This window comes from Cyprinus carpio, chromosome B13, assembly GCF_018340385.1.
Source record: "Cyprinus carpio isolate SPL01 chromosome B13, ASM1834038v1, whole genome shotgun sequence".
NCBI lineage: Eukaryota > Metazoa > Chordata > Actinopteri > Cypriniformes > Cyprinidae > Cyprinus > Cyprinus carpio.
The window spans coordinates 13,376,674-13,396,766 of NC_056609.1; the positions used below are offsets into that span (position 1 = coordinate 13,376,674).

At 38.1% G+C, this 20,093-nt stretch overlaps 1 protein-coding gene across 1 annotated transcript in view; it reads left to right on the plus strand.

Annotated features, from left to right (window-relative positions):
- The first annotated feature begins 9,098 nt into the window (after positions 1 to 9,098).
- Positions 9,099 to 20,093, plus strand: part of akt3a (v-akt murine thymoma viral oncogene homolog 3a) — an 87,223-nt gene continuing 76,228 nt past the window's right edge. Inside the window, exons 1-3 of the mRNA XM_042736695.1 lie at positions 9,099 to 9,294; positions 9,385 to 9,501; positions 17,282 to 17,636. Of these exons, the coding sequence (XP_042592629.1) occupies positions 17,591 to 17,636 (46 nt within the window). The 5' untranslated portion in view covers positions 9,099 to 9,294; positions 9,385 to 9,501; positions 17,282 to 17,590. The remainder of the gene's footprint in view (positions 9,295 to 9,384; positions 9,502 to 17,281; positions 17,637 to 20,093) is intronic.

Below are 20,093 nucleotides of genomic sequence, written 5' to 3' on the forward strand. Positions count from 1 at the left end.
GTGTAGGGTTGGTGTAGGGCAATAGCACATCATACAGTTTGTAAAGTATAAAAACCATTATGCCTATGGAATGTCCCCACAATTCACAAAAACAAACGTGTGTGTGTGTGTGTGTGTGTGTGTGTGTGTGTGTGTGTGTGTGTACAAGTGTCACTTTTAGTCAAGCGTGTGTTTTTTTAGTTTCTTATATAAGTATAGCATACTTCATATAATAGAGGATTTTTCTATGTTGTATACATTTCATGTAACAGACTTAGTACCAGTCCTTGATTCTGATTGGCTGAGCGGCGTTCCAAGAGCACTCAAGGGCCAGTAACACTATACATTTCATTCCATGGACTTCCATTCATATGCATGCGGAGTCAGCCAACTAACCCAGTCTCATTCCCAAAATCTCTCTCTAGTGCACTGGAACGTTGCTCCCTAGAAAATCCTACAATGCGCCAAAAAAACCTGGGGGCATCGATGCAAACTAAAAAATATGTCATATTTTTGCTGGTCATATTTTCAGTAGTGAACAGAATCTAGCTAGCTTTCATAATTAATTCATGACTGAAATGTTGCATCATTTTTCATAATGTACTCTAAACAGCATTAAAAAATTATGTCAGAAAGATATCTCCCTGGCTGTTTTTGATAAATGACATTGGTGACTTTTTTTTTACAGTTCAAGTATGTTTCCATGTCACAAGAAACGCGACTTTACTGGGGGAAAATATTATGTCCTTATAAAAGAAATCTTTTTTTGTATAATGTATTCAGTGAATTGAATGGAAAGACATACTAAAGTGTAAAAAGTTTAAGCTCATTACTCATTATTCACTCAGAAATGAAACATCACTGCTTAGAGACATGCCATGGTTTATTTTGCTGTGGCTTTGTTTGGAACTATTTTCATTGTCGGAGGAATAAAATTGAACAAGTCACTCAGTAATACATTCTTGTTTATTGAACTATTCTAAATAAATATGTCATTTATTGCTTTTAACTTCTTAGACATACAAAAAGTGAAACTGCGTAGACCTATCCGGTTAATCGGTTTGTTTTGAATAGATTTGCAGGAGAAATAAATTGCAGAAACAGAAGCAAAGATGAACAATTTTCCTATTATCATTCAGTCCCACGGTCCGCCTGATTGATGATACCTGTACGAACAGTGTGTATATGTACCATAACCACAACCTCTGCCAGTGCGAACATTTGCCTTGTGGCACCAATTCCCAGGAATGCCTAACCTGTGCCAGCTGTTGGAGACAAGCTACCTGTGCCAACGGTGGCGGGAGCTGCCCACCACATCATCTGTTCCAGCGTTTCCATCTGTAGCATTTGTACCGATCCTCCTCTCTCTGCATCTGGACCCTCCAAAGAAAGCTTTCCAATAGTGCTGGCCTTGACTATGGCTGCCAACCAGGCCAGATGTTCGAGCTGTAAGCCTCGGGCTAAATCAATGTAGCTCTCCGCTCATTATTCCAGGCCTGATGAATTGCAAGTGGCTGTTTTTTTTTTCAACTCACTCTACAACAAACCATCCATCAGAGACAGAGGGAGATGTGAGGAGATGCAGTGGTGGGCTTGTCTAAGGAGGGGCTTGCAGATGTGCCTTTCAACACATTTGGCAGATTATGGGAATGCTTTTTGAAAAGTTAGCCTCCTTGTAGTGCCTTCTAGAACTCCTAAAGCAGTTGACAAGGATGCCTATTTTTTACTCAAAAATATTTTTATGTAGACATGACGCTAGTTACAGTATCTAGCTAGCCACCTTGGATCAGTTTGATTCAAAAACGAATAAATCAGACTTGACTTGTGATGTAAATCAAATGATTCACTGAAAAGATCTGACTCAAAAAGATTTGTTCCATAACCAGACATTATTATTTTTACACATAAACCTTCCGAGGAGAGCTTCTATCTCTTCAATTTATTTTTCATATAGGTTACATCATGCAATATATTCTGAAAAAATACAAACAGTTGTAGGTCTATATCAATTTTGGTGCAAATAACATCCATAAAATCACTTATAGGGAAACCCTAATTTATTCATTTTGTGTTAGATTGTGTTACAAATTTGATCTGGTAAGTATTAAATGTTTCTTAAGTTTGAGTTGCTTTTAATCATGGCAGAACCTCATGGAGACATATTAACATTGCACACAAATGACTATGAGTACAATGAGCAAATTTACACACACACACACACACACACACACACACACACACACACACACACACACACACACACACACACACACACACACACACACACACACACACACACACACACACACACACACGCCTACCCTAACCCTAATTTGCTAATTTTTCCCTGTGACAAATGCATTTCTGGAACATTTGCAATAATCACACTGTTAAAAAAATATTTAAATATTTGGTTATACTGACAAAGCTTAAAAAACTGTGATCAACTTCCTGTGTTAAAATGCACATGGTAACTCACCAAGATTCAGCAGACGAATCTTCACAGAAGAAGAGAAGATTCTCTGCATCATGGGAGGTTCCACGCGATTATGTCTGTACCTTGAAGATGAGCCAAGACAAACATTCTTCAAGACATGAAGAAAAGAAAAGTGGGAAGATATGTCATCCAGTTGTTGTTATGCAAATACAGTCTGCGCCTCCAGATGTGTATTTTTCAGCCCCTTTGTCCCCTATGAAGGCGTGGTGAGCCCTCAGAGAAAAATGAAAACCAACATCGCTAAACTTACTTGAGTCCAGCTGTTCCCAGCTGTGCCCATCCCGAGGAAGAAAATACCACAGTGACGGAAAACAATTTTAGTTCGACAAACATTCCATGCAAGAGAGAGAGAAATGACATCACTATTTAAAAATGTTTTATAAAATCTGACAAAGACTCTTTTAAATCAATGTTCTGTACTAAAATTGAAACAGTCTGAAGTTTAATTTTGCAAAGTGCATTGACTTTAATAGAATAGGCATGGGAATTGTAAAGAACGTCAGGTTCAGTTAACAATTGTTTTAGTACCTTTAAGGAATAAACATTTAGAAATGCAATAACAAAGACATACAATTTCATTGTCATGCAAGGACCGATAACAGACATCATTCTCTTTTCAGTATTTTTTTTTTTTTAAATGGGCTGTATGCCCATATTTCTAATATATAGTAGGCGAAAACAGTATTTTAAAATAGTAGTATGTTGAATTTATAAGACAGCAAAAATTCAGAAAGTACCTGGATGACCTACTACTTCTGGAGAGATTCAGATGGACACTTTACTATCCCATGAGGCCAAGGGAGAGGAGCTGTAAATGGCAGTGAAGCGATGCAGCTGACGCTGGCAGGTCACATGTCACTGACAACTTGAATGCAGTTTTTTTTTTTAAATGGTTGCAAAGTAAGTACTTATAAAATGTTTGGTTCCCAAGCTGAAACAAAAGCTGTTTCATGATGTCAGTTTGTAGGCCAACTTGGGAAGCTAATTGAAAGCGCCAATAGTCCATATGTAGCATCTTACATAAACACACACACACACTCTCTCTCTCTCTCTCTCTCTCTCTCTCTCTCTCTCTCTCTCTCTCTCTCACACACACACACACACACACACACACACACACACAATACAATTTTTAAAGGAATAGTGCACTCAGAAATAAAAATTTGCAAAAATAAAAATAAATAAAAATGTACTCATATGCCATTCAAGATGTAGATGAGTCAATTTTGAAACAGATTTGGAGAAATTTAGTATTCCTCACCAATGGATCTTCCACAGTGAATGGGTGCCGTCAGAATGAGAATCCAAAAAGATGCTAAAAACATCACAATAATCCACAAGTAATCCACACAACTTCAGTACATCAGTTAATGTCTTGTGAAGTGAAAAGCTGCATGTTAAAATAAATCAATCATTAAGGCATTTTAACCATCGCTTCTTGCCATAATCCATAATAACACTTCCTTCAGTGAATAATTTTATCAGCTGTTTAGACTCTCATTCTGGCGGCACCCATTCACTGCAGAGGATCCATTGGTGATCAAGTGATATAATGCAAAATTTCTTCAAATTTGTTCTAATGAAGAAACCAACTTGTACACTTTCAGCAAAATTTTTGGCTGAACTTTTCTATAACACTACTAGCATTATCCAAATACCTGATATTCTAAAAACACTTTTTTTTTTTCTGTGTTTTAGAACTACTAAGTGCACTCAGAGGAGGTACAATATAGTTCTCTCTCACTCAGATATGACCTTGACATATGGCTTGGCTGCCAGTCTGAGAGCCTTGGCTGTGAGGCGGTGAGGTTGGATGGCACCCTATGGTTCCCCAGCATGCATCTGGAAAAGTAGGATGTGCAGGGGGTGTGGCATGGATGTGCTGTGTGGCACCTAGGGGTGTTTGGGGCACCGCTGGCATCATGACTATCTATCAAGCCCAGATGTCACACCCAAGTAACAGCTGCACTGGCTGGGGGCAGTGAGAGACTGTTTTCCTCATCCAGCGGACCTGCCAGAGGCCACTGCATCCAACATAGAGCACAGCAGAGAGTCTTCAGAATTGCCACTGTTTAACAAAATATACAGAGTTAAAACTCTGCTAGGAAAATAAAACTAATTACTGAGTCCGTCCAGCTCAGCTGATATGGGCAGATGTGGCTCTGTCGCACACAGAACAATGTAAAGCACCAGAAAAGCACTATATAATGTAAGGAATTATTATTATTATTATTATTATTAGAACACTGGCTTGCATACAAAACCTGGAGTGAACTTTACAGGCTGTATTGTATTCTCAGTTTGACCTAGGTTTTAAATGAATATTCATGTCCGCACTCACACCTGGGCTCTCCATCCTGCCAGACAACACAGGTCATAAGCATTATTTTATATGTAGACTGCAGTCAGTTAAAATGGGCAATAGCCTATCACTGCAAGTAACTTAAAATTAAGAAATAACTCAAAAAGTGTACTATCACCAAAAAGCATGAAAATGTAAAGACTGTGTCTTGATGATCTCTATAAGAAAAATTAAATAAATAAAACATTTTTAATCAAAAATATCTCAGATGAATACATATCATGAATCGGCATGCAAATGGATTTTGGGCCTAAACAATGTGAAATTATAGAACAGGCCTGACTTAACACAAATAAAATTAATTAAATAAATAAATAAATAAATAAATAAAGGGAAAGTAAGCATTTTGTTCATGGTCATTTTAACTGTGCTATCCTGCTGTCTTTTCAAATCAGAGTCATAATCACTTAGATTTTCTGAACACATGTAAATTATGCAGTTTGTCCCATTAGCTCATATTAGAAGAAATAGCACACTGAAATATAGCACTAATAAGTGTATAAAACGGGTATTGTTAATACTCTTTTCCCTTATCACACAATTACATTATAATAATTTTCCCAAATATAAACAAAACTGAAGTTTTTTCTTAAACCTTATTGATATTTGGGAGCTCAGAAATGATTTTAAATTATTAATAGAATATTCATTCTATTAATAGTAACAGAATTAGTTTGAAGTACTGGAATTTATCTTAGTCACAACTGAAATCCACTCAGTGAGCAATGCATCAATATACAGTGTAAAGTTACAATATAAACAATGAGACATGTAACACACAATATATTACACTATTTAAAAACCACTATTTAAAAATAATTTCATATATTTTTAATATAAGACTCAAATAATGTTTTTATTCTAGATTGCTTTAATTTAAATTTTTACTGTTTGTATTTCCCATTTTTACGGTTTGTATTTCTCATGAAAATACTTTAGCGTGTAAAGGTTGGGAGCATTGACTGTAAGGTCAGTGGTCCTCTCACAGCTTACTGCCCAGTTACTTTTAGATAAAGATGGTGAGTTTTTGCCAGAGAATATTTACAGATCACTTGACCTGACTGACACTGAGATTCGCAGGGTCCTTCTTTTCATTTATTTATTTTTTTTCAGAAATCAGGCCCACTCACTCTATTCCTCCCTGCTGTCTCTCAAAGATCCCTTAGGATAGAGCAACTATTTAAGGGTTAAGACTATGCTAAGCATTAATCATTCTTTATATTTTACAAGAATAACAGTTAAGAACATATTAAAATATACAGAACTTTTAAAATCCATTGAAGCATGTGCCATTGTACAATCATCTGTCAAGCCCATACACATATAAACACACACGTCCCATATGGCTCCATCTGACCAGGGGAAGGTAACATGGGGATCTCATACGAAATCCTCTTTTCTCACATACACAGATAAACATTCGCATTCCCCCCGTTCCAGACGGGCAGCACAGAAGCACAACCCTTCCCCCATCCTGAGGGATAAGACCGAGGTAGAAGACCTCCGACAGCACTTTTACCTTACCTAATCGCTCCCCTTTCCCAGACCCTCTCAGTCCCCACCTCACACTGACCCATCCCAATGGACGAGAGGGCACTTTGCCAGCTGAACATTGAGAAGGTTTGAGGACGACAGAGAAGCTCAGGAGATTTGGCCATGGACGCTTTCATGTGTGTCCACGTCAGTGGTCGCTGGAGCTCCTCGTATGTGGCCCTGGATGGAGAGAGGGACAGCTGTAGGCAGAGAGGACACATGAGATCAGGCAGAGCAGCTGTAGCCACAGTGAAAGGTGTGCAGGACAGCTTTATCTGTTTCAGATGGGGAAACATACGGCCAGAAATGCCCATTCTGCTTCACCTAACAGCATTCAAGTGGCTAATGTGGTCCCAGACTGATAGATGACAAGAAAAACAGGATCCACCTAGATTTAAGTGTTGACCTACATTGTTTGTCTGTCCATCCATCCATCCATCCATCCATCCATCCATCCATCCATCCATCCATCCATCCATCCATCCATCCATCCATCCATCCATCCATCCATCCATCCATCCATCTATCTATCTATCTATCTATCTATCTATCTATCTATCTATCTATCCATTAGAATGTAAAATAATAATAATTTAATTCACTCAATAATTAAATATGTCACACGAGTAAAGGAATATTTATGTGCCCATTTTCAGGCATGCAGACACAAAATATTTCATTATTAAATATCGCGGTCACCTCACAAGTTTTTCAGCTAGTTTCTTGGTGTGGCAGACTTTTTCAAGCAAAACCATGTGTACGCAGTGTCCCAAGTGCAGCGTGGAAACTGTGGTCTCTCTCTGTAGGCATGGACAGCTGATAGAGGGACAGAGGGGCGTCTGCCAGGCCTGCTTTCCTGTGGGTTTATAACAGGCCATTCCCCACCTGTGTCACAGCACAGGACTGTGGACTTACCTCTGCTGTACCTCCCTTCACCATCTGGAACAGTTTGTGTGGGCAGGGGGCCGAACTGAGGACTCAGTAAAAAGCTTTATACAGAAATGCTGTACACTTTGTCCAGTGGGATCACGAAATAGTCTATTTTAGTGACACTCAGGTGATACCTGGCCAAACACTGAGGTCCACAGCAGCTGTGGTTAACATGCTATTCTTTGAAAAGTACAGAGGTCTGATGTGAGAATTACCCTGGGTCCTTATGTACTTAATGAAGAGAAAAGGAAATGAGACAGAAAAAACCTGAATATAAATAAAGACTTTATTAATTATCGAAATGTCATTTTTTTAATGATTGGAAATGCACAAGACTGTAGTTTTCCTGTATGGCATACATTAATTTCAACAGTACATTATATTATGTGTGATATTGATTGCAAAAGATTGGACAGGATTCACATTTATGCTTTCACTTTTGGTCTCTCAAAAAATTACTGTAAACATAATTGTGCTAAAAAGAAATTGACAAGACTATTTCACAGCACAAAGGGAAAAATATTAAATTAGAAAGGTAAACGTGGGGCAAATAAGGCAAACCCCCTTAGGCAAATCTATACATGTAGCACTGTTGGGGGAATTATAGTGTATCCTTTTTACACCTCCTGATGTCCCATTAGGCCACAGATTCTCATCCATAGCTTCCTCTGCAGTGCTTTGCAGAAAGAATTGACAGAAAGAACAGAAAGAACTTCACACAGCCCCCTTTCTGAGAAAAAAACTTATCAATTCAGGACACATTTACATGGAAAGTCTAATAGAAATGTATAGAAAATAATATGAGTTACAGATTATGACAATTCATTCAACCATTTTGGTGTTGGCTGTCATTTAGTGTTATTATAGATTGTCACTTTAATATAACTAAGCTTTCTTTTACAAACATATAAGGAGAATAATAAAAAAAATTAAATGAATAAAATACTAAAATAGAAACTTGCCCTTATAGCAACATTTTTTTTTTTTTTCAAACTGCAGTTAACATGTTGCAACTCCAATTTTGACCACTCAAATATTTGGCGCAGTTTCCCCAAGACCACAGTGGGAAGTATTTTGTGATGTTCAGACACATTCAGCTGTGATGTAATCAGATTTTAGCTCTACATATTTCAGCATAATAACAGAAGTCAGTTCAGAGTTGTTAAATAGTTATTGAAATGACAATCATAATTTTCCTTGGTATCAGATTTATGCCAGTAATTTTTACACACAACTAAATACAAGCACAACATAAAAGGCTTACCTGGACTTTCAATACAATTCATACCCAGCAGGCCAGGTGCATGTGCTTATGGGTTTATGTAACATAGCACCTTCAGAATCATTGTTGCATTATATATGTAAGATTCAGGCCTTAACTGGCTAAAATAAATCAATTATCACATTTACTTACACATAATTGTTCTGATTTAGGCCCATCAGTGTTGTTATTTATAGTATTTATTAATATTTTAATTGGTTTGTATTTTTTATATTCTTATATTTTCATACATAATATAATATATTTCATAATTTATTATTTATGCAACCAGGATAATCCGAATTATCTTACACTACCTTTATTAAAGCTCAGTGTCTACCGCATTATATACTTAACGATTTAGAGCATAACTAGAAATGTATAGGCTTACACAAAAAAACTCAACTGTTTCATTATCTGATTGATTATTTTAATTTCCACGACCTTTCCAGACAAATTCCTGTTATTTCTAGGTTTCCCCCTGACCGTGGGAATCCTGTTAATTCCAAGAGAATTCCCCTCCACAGAAGAAGCGCATCTCTTGTAAACACAGCGGCTCTCGCGAGATTTCCTCGCGCCGCGCGCACCACACGCAGGAGCGTCTATGGAGCAGTGAGGCAGGCGGGAGACGGAGCAACCGAACCCGGCGCGGACTGGAGCAGGAGACGCGGGGTGAGAGAGGGTAACCTGCCTGTGACGTCGCTGCTGTGGTGTGTCTGAGCGGCTCCCGGGGTAAGGAACTACCGCAGCCTTTCCATCATACTGCCCCTCCTTTCGAGACAACACTCTAGTAGTGACCACTTGAGTCTGCTCTCTCTGTAGGCGTGCTTCTCCGATTATCCCGTCCATCCATGCTCCATTCGAGCCTGTAAGCAGGACGCGCACATTCTCAGGGAGGCGAGGGAAGCCCATTGGTCTCCCAACCGACGCCAACCCCAGGTAAAAACCGCTACACTAACGTTACTGTAATAGCAATGTTAAATGTCCCATTTGAGGGAGCGCTTGGCTGGCTGTGACGCAGCTTCGGTTCAGTTCAGCCTGCGATCATTCAGCGCATATAAACAGTTGATGCTGTGAAGCAGGGGAATAAGCTCTGCTTATGGCCTAGCGTGTTTTCTTTCTTTCTTTTTTAATTTTTTTTTTTTGCATAATTACCACTTTTAGCTCCCGAGACAGCTCCATCTTCTATTTGCAGATTCATTTTAGTTATGCAAAAGCTTCGACAAAACAGAATCTCTGTTGAAATAAGTGTAAGTCACGATTGGCGCAGGGATACGTACTGTCATTCTCTTTAGCCAGATTATTCATTGCATTTGAGGTAACAGATTCTCACCTGACAGATCAAGGCAGTGACAGCTGGCCAGCAGGTCGCCGGTGTTACACGAACTTCCACGAAGTGGAAATCCAATTTCCCGCATTGGCTTTTAATGTTGATGTTTGTAGGTGTCACGCCCTCTTGTTTGCATTACATTGACACCTCCCTCAGACTCTTGCATGTGAAGGACCATCTGCATGTGGGACTGAGGATGCTTCACATTAGGGTCAATGACAAATAAAGATGTCTGGAATGTAATAAGGAGAAAGGTCTTTGTAAAGTCGGTTGAAAACAATTCATCCATCTATGTTCGGTTTTTAATTTTTCTTTAAAAAACAAAATTCTCTTCGTAATGATTAATCAGAATGCGGTAACTGGATTTTCCTTTGAAACATCAGACTTTCTCTGGTGAGGTCTGCAGGACCTCTCCAAACTTTTAGTGCAGTTAAACCTCACTCCTGCAGGGTAATGTTCGTCTGTCTCCACTTTTGAGTTCAGCGCCCACGTCTCAAAATCCGGTAAACATCTAAAGGATTGAACCAAGTTCTTTCCTTACGGTACATATCTGTCGCTACTTCTGTTTCATCATGACATCAAGAATGCTTTTTAAAGAACATTTGAACATTTTCTTGGAAATTTAAACTTTGCATTCATGTTGATAAAAAACAACATTTCTACAAACAGTTTGTTTTAATGATTAAACTTTCCAAGTGGTTTACTAATATACTTTACTGTACCTTGAATACATGTGTGAGTGAGCGTTCATTACTTTCTAACATATTTACAAGGTAAAGAATATTTTGACTATATTTTACTACAGGTATCATACTTTTTGAATCTGTGAATACCAATAATCTTGGGGATACTCAGTTTTGAACAAAACATGCCTTTTCATAAAAAGGTCAAAATATGTGACATTTGTTATAAGACCTTGACGCACAGCGATGCCACAAGTTGGAAAACGTTAATAATGTTTTTAGTAAAAAAAAAAAAAAACCAAACATTTGTTTTTAATAATACATGATAAAGCTAACATTTTTTTCTCCCGGATTTCCCAGTTAGACCGCCCTGACATGAGCTTAAACCTCATAAAAATATAAAAATGCAGAAATTAAAATCCATCATAGAAGAGATGTTTTTAAGCCATTTTTTGTATCAATGACATTTTGCATGTATTTTTAAATAGTTTAGATCGGGATCAAACACGTGAGCATCATGCCTTTAACCCATAAACGTAATGCTCTTTATGTGTGTATATCAATGTAATGATGAAAATACCTTGCTCGCTGTTGAAAAGTAGCCAGTTTGTGATAAATGATTTGTTGCGAAAAAATATAAGTAATATGATATAATATCTGCATTCAGAGAGCATGTTAAATAGCTGAGAAAATCATATGAATATGTGTGTGCATAACTTCAACCTACTTGACCTTTAGTGAGCCTAACTGACCGAATATTTCAGTTTCATCAAGTCTCCCACTGCGCCATATTGCTAATTTTCTCACTAAGATGACCTGTTTTTTATTGATGTTTATAAAATGGATAGTTTTGGTCCTTGATTCTGATTGGTTGAGCCACGTTCGACGCTGTTGTAAATTACTCTACAAACATACACCTTTGTTTACTTCTGTGTGCTGCTCGGCAACCACTTTCAGAACTGTTTTTGAGGAACTACATTGTTTGGTGGAAGAATACTGTTTTTATTTATATCATTACACTTTATTTGCTCTGCTTTATTTTGTGAAACCTTACTATGTACTGTATATGGAATAACTGTTTCATAAAAGCAATAAGCCCCATGAAGCCGTGGTTTACAGTGAATTTATAACAGCTAAGGGCGTTGTTAGGCACGATGCGAAACTTATTATTGGGGGTTATTGCTTTATTTTGTGCCTAAACAGTCTGTTTCAGTTATATCTACGTGGTTACAGCTTTTTGTCAAATCAATAGTGTCAGTTGGCCTTATTGATCTTATTATTTGGCTGTATACTGATGCATCATCTATGTAATTTAGATCTGAAACTTCAGGAAATGGTGCAACAGATGAAATCTCTTTTAGGTGCACATTGAGAAAAATTACTGGTTACAAACAAAGCTTGGCAGCAATGCTTCCGGATTCTTCAGACACCCTGAAAAGAGCTGTTTTAGATTAGCCCTTCACTCAAATTGAGTTAAAAATAAAGAAATGTGCCATTTAAACACTGGTGCATATCAAACATCTGCTGGTTGCTTTTATTTTTCACTTTATATGACACATTTCTCTTGACATAGAAGTGTTGTGTTGTATACATTCTTGTGTGTGTATTGTATTCAACATTTGACAAATTCATATGCTGAATAAAGTTAAAACCGATCTTGGCATTATTTCAAAAAGAAATCACTAAATCACTAATTTAATTCTGAACATATCATTTGGTCCAAAGTTTGCTTTGCATGAAAACCCAAAAGTGTTGCTTGTTGTCACACAACATTTTCATCCATAGACGTGCTTGACTGAATTTTTTGAACATCCTTATTAATGGAAGAATTATTTTTAAGAAAGTCTTTAAGTAGATTATATAAAACAAGAGCAAAAGACATTATTAAATTGACCTCACATTAAGTGCTCTCCAGCTCTGTGGAGAGAAAGAGTAAGAGCACTCCTGAATAATGACTGCAGCAGATTAGCAAAGGTCCTCAGAGTCCTCAGACATCCACATCCGCCAGTGTTCATTCACAAATTCTCATTTCCTCTTCTTAGGTTTTAGATAGACCACAGCGTCTTCTCAGTTTTGTTACAGTGTTTGCGGCAGCAGCATTGGTGGCTGACAGCAGAGAAATCTTTCATTATTCACGGCTCTCTTCAACTCTTTCATATTACATGCAGACAAAACCTCATGGAGATGCTGAAGCTCTCAGTTACTTAAAACAAATGTGGTTTGTATTTTGAATCTTTGAATCAGGTGGTGGCATGTTCCATATTGTTTGTTCCATATTTACTAACGTTAAATACATTTTCAGATTAAGATATTAATGTCTTGTTTTGAATATAACAGTGTAGTACATTGCTTTACATGTGAGTATGTGCTTAATTGTTCTTGTGGTGCATTACAGTCTTTGCATGTTAAAGTATGAATTTGCTCTTTGCAGCCAAAAGAAGATTCATGAAAAACAATATTGGAAGGGCTTTGTGAACAGCTTATTCTGAATGAGTCTTGTTGTAGGGGACTTGTGATGAGAGCTCACGGATTTCATTCGCTTCAGGGTAACATTAGCAGCGATTAGTGAAATTGAAAGTGTAGCTGGGAAAGGGCTGGATTTCACTTTCAGCGATTTTTCTCTGATTTCTTGAAGAGAAAATATCCATCAGTTGAAAACTCTTTCAGGGGACGTTAGAAACTTTGGATGGTGTCAGTTTGTATTCGCAGTAGATATCTGTCTTATCACTGGAATAATTTAAAGATGCAGTGCCTGGAGTTCTTGCACCTTTTCATGATATCGTGAGTTGCAGTTTGAGGTTTGTAAGAGATTTTTCTTCTGCTCCCCAAAGCTGCATTTATTTGATCAAAAATACAGTAAAAACAGTAGTATTGTGAAATAATACTATTATAGTATATTTTAAAATGTGATGCCAAAGCTGAATTTTCAGCATTATTACTTCTTCAGTGTCACATGATCCTTCAGAAATCATTGTTATGCTAGATTTGGTGCTCAAAAAACATTTCTTATTATTATCAATACATTTTTTCATGATTCTTTGATCAATAGAAAGCTAAAATTTATTTTAACTGCATTTATCTAAAATAGAAATATTTTGTAAAATTGTAAATGCCTTTACTGTCACTAATAATCAATTTTTGTGAACCTTTGGGAATAAAAAAAAAATTCTTTATGACCCCATTTTTAAACGGGGTGCTGTGATTTTTTTTCCTTCCCACCACAAGTCCATCTCTATAACCACGAGAAGTCACAATGTTCTTTTTCTAACAATTCAGAATGATACTACCATGAAAATATGGGCTTATTTGCCTTTCCCAGTTTTTGTTCATTAAACTAGTGGGTATTGCGCCAATACATCCAAGAATAGTTCAATATAAATAAATGTACATTCTGCACTGAAGGCTGTTTAGACGTTACTCTGTGGCACGCTGAAAATGATTGATGCTGTGTGTCTGTGTTTGTCTGGGCTCACCAGGAGAGCCCCTCCTTCCCAGGCCTGCTCAGGAATTAAATGATTATCTCAAGGGTGCTCCCCTCATTTGTATGGAAAAATTGTATTTGGTGTGGCAGCTTCAGGACATCCCCAGATAGTGCTGCGGCGATAGGCTTACAGATGCTTGACTGCGACAGTGACGCAGTGGAATTGTGTCTCCTGTCACTCAAAGGGAGCGAAAGGAACAGAGAGTCTGTGCTGCTGCCAGAATATAGATGATGTTGGGGCTTGGTTGGTAAAGTATATAGCTCAACAGTCCTATTGAAAATGACCATTTAATGGGGCTGAAACACAACGTTCCTCTTGTTTAGTGTCTTGTGTCTTTTGATTTATCGCAACTTCTGAGGCAGCTTGGTCCAACTCAGACTTTCAGAATTTCAGGTAAATGTGCATCATTATATTCTATATCAGACCTCAGCGTTATATTTGATTTGTTTGCATGAAATATTTATCACCCCCATAGAGGCCAGACAGTATACATTTCCTTTGGCCCAATCAAACAGAAACTTTTAATTTCTTAAGGTTGAAAGATGCTCTGGGAACCATAAAAATCCAATAGAGAGCAACAATGGCGGCCAACTTTTTCAGCAGACTTTAGTTTAGTCTTTTAATTAATTTTATTTACAGCTTCAAAACAGTGCTTTTGTACAAATATTTACAAATAGGTTTATTGGTAAGGTGTTAAAGTGAGGTTAAAGCATAGTGTTATCTGACATCTGTTGCTGATTCTTTATGGTGTGGTACTCACTCTTGAGTGTTTTATCAGGAAATTAATCAGACAGATGACTGCTTTAAAAAATAGTACAAAAAGACTCCAAAGTGAGCCAAGTGTTTTTATTAAACATGGTGTTGTTGTAATGACATTGACTTATGGTTTCTACAGTAGCATGTCATTGCTTAACCTCCTCAGAATTGAAGGTAGGTTTATTCATTAACGTTAAAAATCTATTTCTCAATGGATAAAATGAAAGGGATTTTTTCTTGCTTTAGTGACAAGCAGGGTCTTCCAAGGTTGTGAGTCACGTTCAGGGTTTCCTGCTTGCGTTAAATGATTAAGGGCTTCCACTGATATCTCTTTGGACCTTGAATCACCCATGTACTCTACTTACCATATTAACAGCAGAATAAGGTTGCAGCTAAATGCACACAACCAGAAATGATCAGTTGGTATTGTCAATACTCAGACCTCAAGAGGCCCTTTATTTGCCTTTACTGAATGACTGAAGGATGCTAAATATTCCTTAAAAAGTATTTATGTTACGAGGGAGCCCTGCAGGTCATTTTCTTTATCGGCCCTATGACATTGAGGGAGCTGCGTTGGTCTTTGTATCTTTACGGGCTGCAGTCTACTCAGTAGCTGTGATGTCTTCTGTCACAATGTCCAACAGTCTGCAACAAACATCATTTGTTAATTATCTCCGAAGGGAAAATAGGAGCCTTTCAGTCATTTGTCTTTCTGTTATGAGGACACAACACTGCATCACAACTGTGCATTCAGATTTCTGTTTATCACGATTCATGCTTCACTGGTAACAAATATGCTGAGTGATTTCTTACTTTATGGTTGAGTATGGTTGTCAAATGTTGGCACATTCTGACTGAGTTCAGGTAAAGACTCTTTCGCTCTTTGATCTACTCTTTCATTCTGAGCTGCTGATCAGTTTAGCCGTTGGAGGTTTACCCTGTTAGTGATCCTAACATGCTGACTTCCCTTTTCTCTGCTCACACTCATTTGAATGCTTGGATTTGACACGTACGACTGCTTCTGCAAAAACAAAACATTTTGATTAACATCCTTTTAAATGTACTTTAGCATTTTAAAGGTAAGGAAATGCCGGCAAGTATCTCCTCAGACATCTCATATTTCTCACAGTATAGGCCTATTTATTTTATTGCTTGACTTCTCTGTCAGAGGAACATATTTTGCTTTGTGTTTTTCTGAAACTGTCATTGTGCAGCGTAGATGAAACTGCTTTGATGTAAGGCTTCGGATTTATGTACGTGCTGTGCAGTGCTATCTGCCATTTTTGAGACTGCTTTAAGACTTTTTAGGACTCATTTGTGGTATTCACATGATAATTATAGTTATTTATTCCATTTCTCTTGGATGATAGTAAGTGTTGGCATTCTGCCACATTTATCAGTGTTGTAATTTGAAGTCCTTTTCCTCATTCTAAAAATGATTCAGCTTTCACAGTTTTTTTCAATATGATATCTTAAGATATCAGTTATTACTCATTAACCACTTCTTAAAATGATACTCCACTCAAGAATGAAAGATTTGTCATCGTTTGCTCATTCCATGTTGTTCTAACCTTGTATTGATTTTTTAAAATTATTATATGAAAGGTGATTTTAATATGTCAAGCTCTAAAAATGGCAAAAAGCAATAGAAAGTTGTTATATTGTAATACTATTTCACAATATCACCTCATCTTAAGTCAGAATAGTTTCGTGTAAGGGACCAAATTTGTAATTGTGAACACCAGAATTTAAGCCATTATTTACTGATAATCTTGCCCTTCACCTCATTTGTTCACTTGCATAATTCTAACTTTACTCCTGCAATTCCATATGTAAAGTTATTTTGTAAGTTATGTTAGCATTAAATATGTGTTAGTATGCAATAAGCTCATCTATATTTCTTTGTCCGAGAGTGATGGGTAAAAGGCACTTTTGCAGAAGTCTCCCTCTTTCTAGTGTCTACACACACACACACACACACACACACACACACACATTTTGATATAAATGCACATAATTCAGTACACACTACACACAATATAATAACACTATAATTACACATTGTTTTCGTCACTTTGAAAATAGGTTAACTACAAGGAAACAGATTAATTATAATTAAATATATTTTAATTGACTGACAGCACTAGTGTACAGTACATACACAATATATTTTACCTAATGCTCTCCTTCAGACACCGTTGCATTTACCATGAGACTTCACTTTTGCTTATTTATTCTCACAGTCGTCCTCATCAGACTTTGTTGCAAGTGTCTGTGGTGCTGGTAAGTGTTAAACAGTTGTGCATGTTGAGAGTGAGAATGAGAGAAAAACAGACAGACAGGGAAATCAGAGAGGCGACAGGGGGCTTGTACGTCTGCTTTTACAATGGCTGTCTGTCAGATTGTGTAAGAAAAAGGGGAGAGTAAAGAGGAAAAATCCACATGCTCCTTTTTTATGTTTCTTTCAGGCTGAGTCACTGCCGAGGAGTGGGAAGATCTAGAGAGAGAGGGACAGCATCACGGAGAGCGCGAGAGAGTAAAGCAACGGAAGGAGGGGAAAAACCACTACACAACGCCTTTGAGAGCAAAGCAAAAGAGAGAGAGGCAGCCAGCAAGAACGACGGAAAGAGAGAGACGGAGCGCAGCAGTGAGGGAGGGAGAGAGACGCTGAGGCTGGGAGAGCTGACCCCCCTCCCCTCTCCTCTCCTCCTTCCCCCCTCCTCACTCCTTCAGGAGCTGGTGTGTAGGAGCAGCGAGTACAGTGTGACTGAGGCAACATGAGCGATGTCACCATCGTTAAGGAAGGCTGGGTCCAGAAGAGAGGTGAGTAGCTTGTCTCTGCCTGCGTGTCGTTCAGCTCGTCGGGTCGTGTGTCTCCAGAGACGGCTCTCTCCGTCATGGGCGGGCCACGGCGTGGCTTTAGTCTGTGTCTGTGGAAGCCGGCATGTGGGTGTGCCTCTTTACGTGCATGTTCATGAGCCGTGTTTGATGCTGGTGTGGCGTTTCACAGAACGTGCGTCTGCTGAAGAAGCAGCTGCATTCAGATTGCTATCCGTCATTTCTCACTACTCTGCTCTGACGTGCCGGACTGCTATGTTTGATGGGGTTTTCTGCACATGCTTGCACCCATCCTGATGCATAATACTCGGTTTGAGTAGATTATGTTGATGTTTTATTTATTTGATCAGTACGTTCAGAAAGCGTGTTGTTTTTTAGCTTTTTTGTGGACTGCAAGGGCTGCTGTGTACAAACAAACACACTCACTCAACTCAAGTTAAAGTTAATGTGACATCCATGTGAGAAGCTGCTCTAGGTGTTCTTATGGGATCTAGGGTACTTCAATCAGGTTGTCCTGCTTTGTTTCAATTTTGCTTTTCCTTTAGTCTTGTTTTTGCTTGTAAAGACATATGAGTGAGTGCCTTGTGGCTTTTAATATATGTATTCATAAGTATCCATGCTGACAGAGATGTGCAGCAGCCAAAAGTCACTCGTTTTCAATAAAATTTTGTGATTTGGTATTACAAGCAATAGTGGCTGTTGGTGATATGATTGTTCAGTAAAGTTTTACTTTATGCAAATGAGCAGCAACATTTTGCGGTGACTAGCAATGCAAGGGCAGACAGTAATTTGTAATATGTATTTTATAAGTTTTATGTCAGTCAGACTAAAGCAATAATTTGTCACCTTACAATGCCATTTAAATGTTTTTTTAGTCTTACTGAAGTTGACCCTGCCTGGTTTTTATGAAGTCAGACTGTCATATAATGTGATTGGAGCTCAGTTTCGTCCATCATGGCTATGGTTTAATTGAACTACAATTGGCCTGGGAGATGTACTAACACTGAAATAAAGATGTGACTTCCAATGTGTTTAAGCCTTCAAATATTTGATTACTCATTGATTACGCCATATATACTTAGACAAACAGGTGAGTTCTGGCAAAATCCCACTAAAATATAACTGCACAAGTAAATGTGAAGTTCGTGGGGTCTGACACCTGGTACAGCAGTCAAGCAGAACTAATACAAGGACTAGTTCAGTTTGCATGGCCTTAACTCTGAATGTTTATGCCACATTGGGCCTGATGTCCTGCCCTCCGATTGGATGAGCAGGCATTGGTCTGAGCTTACAGTATTTAGATGTGTCCAACAGACAGTTTTTTTTTTATTGAATTTACCAGTTCAATTCAGGACTCAGATAGACATAAAAAACCTTAGAAAGAAAAGTCAAATCTTTGAAAGTCATGGAAAAGCATCTGTAAGAATGTTTTGTTTTGCTCTAAAATACTGCATTGGTTGGATATAGAGTAATACTTGCCCCCAAACCAATGTCATATAACACGGATCTGTTTGTTGAGGGTGTTATTGGAGACATTTGTAAGCTAACAAATGTAATTGTTTAAAGCTCATTTAATACTCTTGTATTTATGTTGTTCTGGCTAATATGACTTAACTTGGTGTGGATGCAGTGTCATTTATTAATTTCAGCTTTAGTAATTTTAGCATTTCAACCTCTGCTAGTTGGGGAACTTCAATGAACAAATAACGAAAATAATTTTTAATAGTTTTAGATGTAGCCTAGTTAACAATAACAGCAAAAGTTTTTTTTGTCTTGCATTAAATTGTAAAGCAGCTTATTTTTTTCTTGCTTTATTTGTCAGCAAACATGAACAACTTAAAAGGTCATTGGTCAAAAGTGAATCAGTCAAAAACTTGGTGAGTGTTGTGCTTGTGAATCGTGTGTGCAGCATCCACGTTGAGTCAGATTTGAAATTCCCTCCAGTGTGTGCCGTCTGGGCTGGGCTTGAGGATGGAGAGGTTAGTGTTTGGGATTGTGTGAGTGTGTGTGTGTGTGTGTGTGTGTGTGTGTGTGTGTGTGTAGTGGGAGAGTTCGGTATAGCCCTGGGCTGGGAAACTGGCTTCATTCTGTTTGCCTTGGCTGCCGACCAGGACGACCCCAGTCACCCTCTTCTTTTTCCACTTTGTCTCCGCCACTTTCTGTTTCCATTATAGCTTTTACTGTCTCTCTATCTCTCTGTCTGTGTCCTGTTGTACTTTTACTTTTCCATTTTGCTGCTGTCTTTAATTTGATGCAGTTTTGTTTTCCAGATCGCTGGTCCGCGGTAAATTAGCACTGATTGCAAGCAGACCTGTTGATGAAAATGCTTTTGATGTCTGCGCTGTGTGTGTGTGTGTGTGTGTGGAGGTTAGCTGTCAGACTCCATAGCCGAAGAGGAGCGCAGAGGAGTCACATGGTGCACTGCTCTCTCCCGCAGGACCG